At 42.6% G+C, this 10999-nt stretch overlaps 1 protein-coding gene across 1 annotated transcript in view; it reads right to left on the reverse strand.

The window, feature by feature from the left end:
• Positions 1-10999, reverse strand: part of TEC (tec protein tyrosine kinase) — a 188035-nt gene that overhangs the window by 140142 nt on the left and 36894 nt on the right. Inside the window, exon 2 of the mRNA XM_023515987.1 lies at positions 4242-4427. Coding sequence (XP_023371755.1) covers positions 4242-4379 — 138 coding nt within the window. The 5' untranslated portion in view covers positions 4380-4427. The remainder of the gene's footprint in view (positions 1-4241; positions 4428-10999) is intronic.

The following is a 10999-nucleotide window of genomic DNA, read 5'->3' on the forward strand; positions in this document are numbered from 1 at the left end:
AAAAAAAAAAAACCTTGGGCTCCAAGTCTCCAATAAGTTTTCCTGGTAGACAGCCTTTCATAATTGCCAAAATTCGATTTTGGAGAAATTATGTACATCCTTTGGGATTTTACTGGGATAAGACTCTTGGAAGCTGGTTCCCAGCCCGCGTGCCTTTCCCCTTTGCTGATGTTTCCTTTGGTGCAATAAATCACAGCTGTGAGTGTGACTCAGTGCTGAATCCAGTGAGTCAGTGCTCAGTTCAGTGAGTCCCACAGTGAATCATGGAACGTGGAGGTGGCCCTGGGGATCCCAGACACAAGTACTCTCCCGACTCTTTCAACTTAATAAATAATTTGCCTGTTTCCATATCAGGGCAACATTATACACAACAAATCAAGCAGATTAAGAGTACCAAAGTCCAATTATAAAAATTCCTGATTTCTTAGCTAAAAATAGGTACACTTTTTTAAATAGCTGCAAATATATATATCACTTCCTTTTTTTTAATTCTACAATACAATAGGAATCTCTCTGTGTCTCATTTTCTTTCCACTAAGCAATAGGTCTCTTTGCTGCTTAAGCTCCATCCCTGCTCTGCCCTGGACTCCATATCAGTATCCCAGAGGCCCCCACTGGAATGTCAGGTGTTCTGTCCCCTATGGTAGTGAGTTTCTGGAATGGAGAGCAACATCGCTTATGAAACCTCCAGGGTCCTTTGCTCTGAATAAGATCAAACAGTATAAACTTCCAAGGAAGATCTTTTCTCAGTTCTTTAGAATATGCATGAACTACATAAGAGAAAGGAGAAATCAAAGAATGACCCAAAGCAGAACATGAAATGTAATTTTTGCAATTTCAGACTTTGAGGAAATGACTTAACTGAATTTCTCATCATCTAGAACAGAATTTCTCCAAATACTTCAGAAAATACAGTAAGTTTTACTTAATAGGAAGAATTTCAACAAAAGCTTGTTGCTATCATGTTGAAGGAGCTGGGGTCCAGAGAGTACAAAGAGGAAGAGTGTCTGCCTGACATAATTAGCTAAGAGTTTTAAAGAACTTTTAGTAGTACTCGACTGCCAGGAAGAAACTAGGAACTGTAGCTACTAGATCAATCAACAGCTTTCTTTGTTTTTCTCCTGAAAATGAGAACACTATGAACAATTAAAATAAATAAAATATTGATTTTAATCCCAAAAGGCCCCTCTGGTTTATTCTAACTTCCTCCTAGTTTCACATCTTTAACAAAATGTCATTTTTAAAATACTTGTTGATTCTCACAGATGTCACAGCCCTTCTTGATCACAGCTTCTAAGGCTGGGGAGGTGGAAACCAGGAGATTTATCCATAGCACAAGGAATTGAGCACAGTAGCCCATACCAGGGAGAAACACAGCAGTGAGGGGCTACTGGGCTTGCCTAGAAGCCATCCAGAGTTGTCAGAGAATTCAGCCCAGTACTGTCAGCACTTCTGTTATTTTAAGAATCTTTATTCTCATCACAAAATTCTTAATTTTGTTTCATGTTGGCAACTATTTATTTTTAAATATGAGAAGCAAACTGTGACCACATTTCAAGCTCTAGGTGACAAGTAAGCCAGTGAATGCCAGCCCCAGAGAGAAGAACTCAGGGGGACCCAAAATGCCCAACTGATCAGAGCAGCAGAGGCAGGAATCAAGCTGACCGACCAGGTTCCCAGGCCGGCAGCAGACAGGAGGTGAATTCTGACAGCAAGTGTCGAGGCTGAGATTTCAACATTGTTCCACCTCATTCTGTCCTCTGGTTCTCTTGGTGGTTAGGGCTGCTCCAACACAAGACCACCAGGTTCTGAAGGCAGGGATTCCACGGTTCTCTTTTATCCTGCTTAAGCTAAAATAATCAAGGCCCTTTTAACTTTGTATACTTATCACCTTTAACATAAGTCAACAATTGCCAAGTATTGCAATATTCTCAGTTCACATTTCTAAGCAGATGATACAGGTTTCTACAGCTTTTTGGTGAGTAAAATGATCACATTTTACCATTTTCACTGCTATGCCTCTTTTCTTTTTTTTCTTTTTGCAGTTTTTGGCCAGGGCTGGGTTTGAACCCACCACCTCCGGCATATGGGGCTGGTGCCCTACTCCTTTGAGCCGCCCCTATGCCTCTTTTCTTAGACTTACCTATCTTAAATTCAAATTATAACAAATCATGAGCATATAGCAAAAATTTATGAATGTTTCCTTTAAAATCTGTTTTAGATTTTTAATTTTTAATTTTTTTAGATTTTTAATTTAATTTTTTAAATTTTCTAATTTTTAATTTAGATTTTTAATTTTTTTAATTTTCCTTTAAAATCTGTTTTAGATTTTAAAATCATTCATATTTCTGATAACAATCCTTATCTGAAACCCTTTATCTGGCGTTCTGAATTTTTCCGATTTAATAAATGAAATATACTACATATACCATCAATTACATAACCCTCCCAGCAGGGACAGCGACAGCCCTGCACAATTAAACCCGTTAACATCTCTTCACACACACACACACACACACAAATATTCACTCTGAATAGGATGAAAACCAAACAGAGCCCCTTCTCAGGTCAGGTTTTACAACTAAAAGAATTTTCTAACTTTTGACTTTCAACTCTTCCTCTAAGCGGCCTGAGGTGATCTGTGAAAATGGTTCGCTATTCACTTGACCCAGAAAACCCCACAAAGTCATGCAAGTCAAGAGGCTCAAATCTTCGTGTTCACTTTAAGAACACACGTGAAACTGCCTAGGCCATCAAGGGTGTGCATATACGAAAAGCCACCAAGTATCCGAAGGATGTCACCTTAAAGAAACAATGTGTACCATTCTGACGTTACAATGGTGGAGCTGGTAGGTGTGCCCAGGCCAAACAGTAGGGCTGGACACAGGGTCAGTGGCCCAAAAAGAGTGCTGAATTTTTGCTGCATATGCTTAAAAATGCAGAGAGTAATGCTGAACTTAAGGGTTTAGATGTAGATTCTCTGGTCATTGAGCACATCCAAGTGAACAAAGCACCCAAGATGGGTCGCCAAACTTACTGAGCCCATGGTCACATTAACCCATCCATGAGCTCCCCCGCCACATTGAGTCGATCCTTACTGAAAAGGAACAGACTGTCCCCAAACCAGAAGAAGAGGCAGCACAGAAAAAAAAGATATCCCAGATGAAACTGAAGAAACAAAACTTATGGCATGGGAATAAATGCAAAGAACTGTCAAAAAAAAAAGATGTTTTGACTTTCAGCATTTTGGGGATTTAGGAATAAGGGACTATGGTCCTAAGCTGCATGAACCTGAAGGATTCCACAGGTCACAATGACAAGCCAAAATAGACAGAGTTGAGGACCATGATGAGAAACAATGCAAAAAGTCTGCCTGGGGAGACCCAAGCCAGCGGGAATAAAAGCAAAAACAAAGCGACCCAGTCCTGAGGAAGGCACTCCACAAGAAAAGCAAAATTAAAACCAAACATCACGATCACCAACAGTCCACTGCAACCCACTGCACAATCGCAGTGTCAACTGGGGGCAGCCCAGTCCCTGGAACCTAAGGATATTTCAAGACTGTGCTAGAATACGCCACACCCAACATAAGGAGCAAACCAAGGGGACAGAAGTGACTGCACATTCCTGGGCCTCATCTAGTGACAGAAAAAGCCAAAGCCACAGAAAATTCAGGAACCGGCCAACCACACCCCTCCCGGGCCAGGTGTTCACTGGACAGGTGTTCAGGGCGTGGCTCCTCCCTCCTCCCATCAGAGGAACTTTGGAAAAGCTGCTTGTCACAAAAACCATTGAAAATGTCTGCGTCAGGTCAGCATCAATAACACGTTAGGTCTACCCAATCACTAACCAGTTTTAAGTAACTTCCACTTAATAATAAAGAAATTTCATATAGATTGATGGTCAGAAACACAGTTCCTATTTTCAGGTGGACTGATACACAATACAGTGGTTTATGGAAATAAGCCTTGTACACCATATACCTAATGAATTACTAAAACCGCTGTCCAAATACACTTTCTCTAACAGATGAACGCAGTAGGTTAATTCTACAAAACCTATAATCAGCGGCCTTATGAGTAATTTCTATCCACATCCTAAACTTCATCTTTCAAATCCAAACGATAAAAAGTCACTGCCTTTAATTTCATTAACCCAAAGCTTATTCTGTAAGATTGAGGGGCTGTATTATAAAATAGTATCCACATGGACAGCACAAAGAAAATCAGATTGTGTCTTACCTCTGCTCGCCCCTCATAGTAGGTTAACACGGACTTTGTAAGTACAAAAAGTCTCTCTTTGTAGTTTAGGGGTGATGTCTTCTTTTTCTGCTGGGACCTTTTAATGAGAATCTCTTCTAGAATAGTGTTAAAATTCATCTCGGTCTTCTAATTACTCCTTCTCCTGCCATTGAAGATCCTAGTATTCTAAAATGAGAAAAGGAACAGTTAAAAAGTGACAACTGTCCAAGAATATTGCCATTTTAAAATACCAAAATAGACTTTGCCCTCACCCCAGCTGCAGCTGCTGGAAGTTACTCTCTGCGCCCGGGTTGAGAATTTCCAGGGAGCAAAAACTCACCCGCCTCTCCTTCCCCAGTCTCCATCCCACTTGTCTATATCCTGTCATTTCATGAGAAAATCTAATCAAGGTTCCCCAAGATGATGACTGACCCCTTCTACACCCTTCCCCACAGTGTCCCTCGGCTTTATGTCACACTCCTACTGTCTGATTGCAAGGAATGAATATCTCAAATGGAGAAGTAACTTTCATCACCTGCCTCGCTGGTTTAGGTTAGCATCTGAATTGCCTCAGTGTCTTGGTACCCAGACAGATAACCACACAGACATGGCAGACTCGTGAACAAAATGAGTGACCCTGGTGGTAGGCACAATTCACACTGTAGCTCTGATAAGGGTGTAATCTCAATCAAGCATTCCCATCGCCAGTGCCACAGGGGTGCTCCCTGGTGTCGACACTGCCACGCTCCACAGTTCTCTTCCCTGCGGCTCCTGTCTCAACCACAAGAGAAAAGGAAACCTGCCCAGTCAAGGCCAACTCTACTCAGGAAAAGCCCCTCTGGATAAGGGGGCCCTCAGCCCTGTATTTGGAGCCTGTACCTCCAGATTATCCACACCTCGACTACATCCTTTAATACTCAACAAAACCTAACTATCTGAAGACCCAAAGATATCGAGAAAAAGCTTGAAGATTATTTGAGACAAGCTGAATTAACAACAGGCTTTCCTTCCCTTGCTACAATTATATCCATTTAGGAAGGAATTGCACATAAGGCCGGGCACGGTGGCCACGCCTGTAATCCTAGCACTCTGGGAAGCCAAGAAGGGTGGATTGCCTGAGTTCAGGAGCTGGAGACCAGCCTGAGCAAGAGCCAGAACCTGTCTCTTAAAATAGTGAGGTGTTGTGGCATAGCCTGTAGTTCCAGCTACTCAGCAGGCTGAGAAAAGAGGATCACTTGAGCCTAGGAGTTTGAAGTCACTGTGAGTTATAACACCACAGCTGTCAACCCCAGGGCAACTGAGTGAGATTCTGCCTTGAAAAAAAAAAAAAAGTAACTTCATATCAAACCAAAGATAGCACAAGGCACATGAGGTGTGCTAAGGGGCTACTAGATGGTATGACCGGCCACAGGACCCTGAGCTAGCCCCTGAGAAACTGTACCATCTTCACACCAATTGTTGTCTCCAATGAGCCCTTGTAACTCCCAGTTACTGGTCACCGTCCAATCAGAGCTCTCCGTTTTCGGTAAGGTTATTTTACAGCACCTTAACTCTGAACACCAGTTCCTACACTGATAAAGTGCAGGGTGGGAAGACTACAGGGTTAGTGCCAGGTTTAAATGAGATGTGGGAACGAATTTACTATGAAGACACCACACAAACATTTATTATCATTTTTAGTTCCACCATTATTTTCCTAGCTTAGAGAATACCACTTCACATCTGGACCACATAAAGCTGCTTCCCATCTTCCTTTCCCCAGGCTCTTGTCTCCTGCTATTCAAACTCCTACTCGAGATTCATCATGGCATTTCATTCATTCATCAGGACTCCTCAAAGCCTCCCCCGTCCACCACCACCAGCAAGATAAAGCCAAAACTCCTTCGTCTGACACCAGAAATTGTCCACAACATGCCATCTTCACTTCTACTCTTCCTCAAACATTCCACACTCCAGTCAAAACAGCCTACCGAAGTCCCAGCACCTTCCTCACAGCACTCATTCCCTGGCCTCCAGGACTCTCTGACCTTCCTTCTCTCTATCCATGAAAATTCTACCAGCTCAAAACTTACTGGCTCAGAGCCTGTGGCTCAAGTGGCTAAGGCACCAGCCATGTACACCCAAGGTGGCGGGTTTGAATCCAGCCCGGGCCCACCAAACAACAATGACCGCTGCAACCAAAAAATAGCCGGGCGTTGTGGTGGGCGCCTGTGGTCCCAGCTACTAGGGAGGCGGAGGCAGGAGACTCTCTTGAGCCCAGGAGTTGGAGGTTGCTATGAGCTGAGATGCCACAGCACTCTACCCAGGGGGACAGCTTGAGGCTCCTGTCTCAAAAAAAAAAAAATAAATGTAAAAAAGAAAAATAAACAGACTCCAGGCTGGACATGGTGGCTTGCACCTGTAATCCTAGTATTTTGGGAGGCCGAGGTGGGAAGATCCCTTGAGCTCAGGAGTTTAAGATCAACCTGAGCAAAAGCGAGACCCCATCTCTATCACAAAATAGAAAAACTGGCTCAGTGCCTGTGGCTCAAGTGGCTAAGGTGCCAGCCACATACACCTAGGGTGGCAGGTTCAAATCCAGCCCAGGCTCGCTGAACAACGACAGTTGCAACCAAAAAATAGCCAGGTGTCGTGGCAGGCACCTGTGGTCCCAGCTACTTGGGAGGCTGAGGCAGGAGACTCGCTTGAGCCCAGGAGTTGGAGGTTACTGTGAGCTGTGATGCCACAGCACTCAACCCAGGGGGACAGCTTGAGGCTCTGTCTCAAAAAAAATAGAAAAACTCAGCTACTCAGGAGTCTAAAGTAGGACTACTGCTTGAGCCCAGGAATCTGTGGCTGCAGTGAGCTATCAGTACGCCACTGCACTGCAAGACCCTGACTTAAAAAAAAAGTAAAGAAAATATAACAAAATTATAGGACCCACCCAGAAAGTCTGGCATCTGAAGAAAAAGATGTTCCAGAAAGAGAAAGCAACTAAAACAGAATGAGAAAACAATCGCAGAAAAAAATTAGGAAAATTTCCCCAAACTGAAGGTTATTTTCAGGTTAGAATAACAACGAAATCAAAGCACACTTTGTAAAAGTTCAAAATGAGGAGGATAAGCAGAAGACTCAGAAAGCCTAAAAGTAGGCTTTATAGGAAGGGTCAAAATTCAGAATGGCAGCTGTCCCAGATAACACCGGCCCCTGGGAGTCAGTGGAGAAAATTCAGAAGGAAATTGATTTCTTTTTTTTTGGAGGAGGTGAGTGGGCAGTGTCTCACTCTGTGCCCTGGGTAGAGTGCCCTAGCATCAGAGCTCATAGCAACCTCAAACTCCTGGGCTCAAGGGCTCCTCCTGCCTCAACCTCCCAAGTAGCAGGGACTACAGGGGCCTGCCACAACACCAAGCTAGGTTTTTTTCTATTTTTAGTAGAGGGGGTCTTACTTTTGGTCGAGCTGGTCTCAAACTCCTGAGCTCAGGCCATCCACCTGCCTCAGCCTCCCAGAGTGCTGGGATTATAGGAGTGAGCCACCGTGACTGGCTGCAAATTGATTTCTGATCCAAAATTCTATACTCAAAAGTGTCAATGAAGTTAATAGGAGAATAAAGACCTTGCTCAAATATGAAAGACTTCAAAATTTTTACTACCTATTCACCTTCTCAAAAGCTACTTGAGAAATACCAAAAATACCAAAACAACACAGTAAAGTAAATAAAGGAAGATTTAAAACACACACACACAGAGTCCAGGAAACAAGAGCAAAGGTAAGGAGACTCCCCCAGGTGATGGTGAAGGGAAATCCCGAGACAAGGGCCTTGAGCAGAAGGCCCGAGAGAGCAGCCAGTCCAAATGGGATCAGCTGCAAGGTTCTTGGGAAGAATTCTTTTAGGAAACAAAACTGAATGTATAGGGAGGAGATTTACAATAAATTAGTAAAAGTGAGTGAACTTGTCAAATAAATCAACTACTTCCAGGCAAAACAAAAAAATTGTGCAGAAAGGGGAAAATAATCACTATGCTGCAGGGCTCAGCTATAAATAACACCTGCAGCATCATAATAATAAGGGACAGAGCAAGTTATCATCTAATCTCTAACACAAATACACGGGGTGAGAGCAGGAAGTGTGTTTCTGTGTGGGTGGGAGGCCCATTTGAAGAAGAGCTGTACCGTCCACAGCTCTGGGTCAGTGGGGATAGGAAGCTCATACATATTACCCAAAATTGAAAACCCAGGAAGTAGCGATGCAAGCACATCAACGAAAGACTGTCAGGAGACAAAACTGCATCAAATTTAGTTATCGATCTAATTGGCTTTTATTCACAATTCATGAATTAAGGCAGCCTCCCTGCTAAAAAACAGAATGGGAGCTCCCACCCGGCCACCGCAGAACAGCAGTAGAGAAAAACCCTGACCAGTTTACATCCAGAGACTTCAGGTTATGCTTTTCTCTACAAGTTAAAGCAGGGAGGACTTTCCTTATCTCAGGGACTCAAGCAGACTGTAATCTCCTGTTTTCAGGAAAAACTGGTCTGTTCAGGGACCTATCTGCTTCCTGAAAGCTCCAGCCTGACCCTGTGCCAGTGAGCACGAGGGACTCCATTTTAATCTGGACAGGAGCTCAGTTCAAGACAACAGTCTCCCATCTTTTTTGTGTAACAAGATACAACAGTACTAAAACATTTGAAAAAATAAAAGTGACTTCCTCTGGGAATCAGGAGTTCACTGAGGAATAGCAGGGTAAAGGTATTCATACTCCACTCTCCTCCTCGTCTTCAATGAAACGAAAAGCTGGCCTTCAGCCATCTGAAGTACCTACCTGCCCAATACTGGGAAATCTGGTATGAGGAGGAGGATAAGGGTAGATTTCCCTAGAAGTAAGCATCATTGTTCTGAAAGGTTAATCCAATGGCCTTCTGACAAGATCAATGCAATCCAGAGGGATGGGCAATGTAGGGGAATTAGGGAATATCCCTACAGAATTATCATTATACAGAAAAATAATAAAAATTGTAGTTATCATTATTGTGCTTTTACTATTTTCCTATGTGTTGGCACCATCCCGACCATGAAGTCTGTTAGATGTACTGAACCATGTCATTCTCCCAGCAACCTTCTGAAGTAGGTACCGTGTTTCCCTGAAAATAAGACCTACTGAAAAAATAAACCCTAGCAGGATTTCTATGCATTTGATAAATATAAGCCCTACCCTGATAATAAGACCTGGTTATGGGCGCCATGCATTAAGCCCTAGTGTGCCTTCTTGAGAAAAAATAAAAAATAAATAAATATAAGACAGTGTCTTATTTTCAGGGAAACACGGTACTAGTGCTGTCTACATTTTAAAGCAAAAGGCGTAAGATTAAGAGGCAGGTTTTAATTCAGGCAACGTAACTGCAGTGCCTACACTATTCCCTACTCTCTGCAACTTCTCTACAAGAAAGAAGTTCAAATTGAAGGAAAAAGCTCAGAGGGAGGTATCATTTTCAGTTTCCTAGTTTAGGAGATTGCTAAACGCAACTGGATTCAACCTCCAGATTTCAACAGAGATAGATATTGTCAATATCTAGTAATACTTTACAATTTAACCTAATACTTGGTGATGCCCTAAGATGAGTAAAGTTCAGTAAGTAAAGCCCTCAGTTTAAGAACTTCAGAACACGCGGCCTTATCTACATACAGCTCATCCCAAGTTTGTGACAAAGCTACGATTTGTTTCCAATTTTAAGAAATAAACAGTCCCATGTTTATTTCTAGTATGAAATAAACATGGGACTGTCATTGATCTGAGAAATCAAATGCTGTGCGCCTGTCAACAGTACCTGTAGGATATATTTCAAATAAAAAGTACCTAAAATGGGCAAATAACGCGTAAGAACCCATCCTACCACACTCTCTCCTGCAATGCGTCCTCTCAATATAAGCTTTTTGTAAAAGGAGATTAAATATAGAAATACAACAAAAGAAAAAAAAATGATAGGATGACTTCAGTTAGAATAAGGAGAACATTCTGGGCTCCCATTTACATCACATCTGGAGCAAGTCCAGGGTTAGGAACATTGCAGCATTCATTGCAGTGACACTGTGGCCTGTCCTCCTGATCTAAAGGCACCTCCAATAACCTGAGTTTTCTCATTTTCTTATTTATTTCTGTTTCATCCAGCTGCTACGTAGTAGAGTATAAAATTCTGACTATTTACCTGCTGACCTACTGAAGCTGGACATCTCATAACACACATATATTCAGTACAAACAGCATCTAATGCAAGGTAAGAGAAGGCCTCGTGGGACAAAAGCAAAAAGTTAAGAGAGACCAGCTGATTTATCTCATCTCACCTAACATCCACTACCATCCGATGGATGATTACACCATTAAATCAGGGGGCAGAGATATAGAGAAAAGCTGCCATAAGAATAATGTTTGTTCCTGTCTGTATAACTGACAAGTGTGCAGCACAGGTGCCAACTTAACCTGGACTTTTCCAAGACAGGCGTGAGCCTCACCACAGGGCTTCCCTGTGGTTTTTGGCTATGACGGGGGTGGGAGCCTCCCCTCTCATAACAAGGAAGAAAATAAGAGAGCTAAAAAACAGCAACAGATGGAGAAAGAAGTTTTAGAAAAGAACACGCAATACCTCCAAGAGTCGAGGAAACATATTTACCATACAGGAGGGTCATAACAAAGTGGTTGTACAAAGAAGTAAAAATTTTTGTAACGTTAAAATATTTGTTAATCGGCTCGGCGCCTATAGCTCAACCGGCTAAGGCGCCAGCCACG

Source organism: Otolemur garnettii, unplaced genomic scaffold, assembly GCF_000181295.1.
Source record: "Otolemur garnettii isolate 467f Iridium unplaced genomic scaffold, OtoGar3 scaffold00083, whole genome shotgun sequence".
Taxonomy (NCBI): domain Eukaryota; kingdom Metazoa; phylum Chordata; class Mammalia; order Primates; family Galagidae; genus Otolemur; species Otolemur garnettii.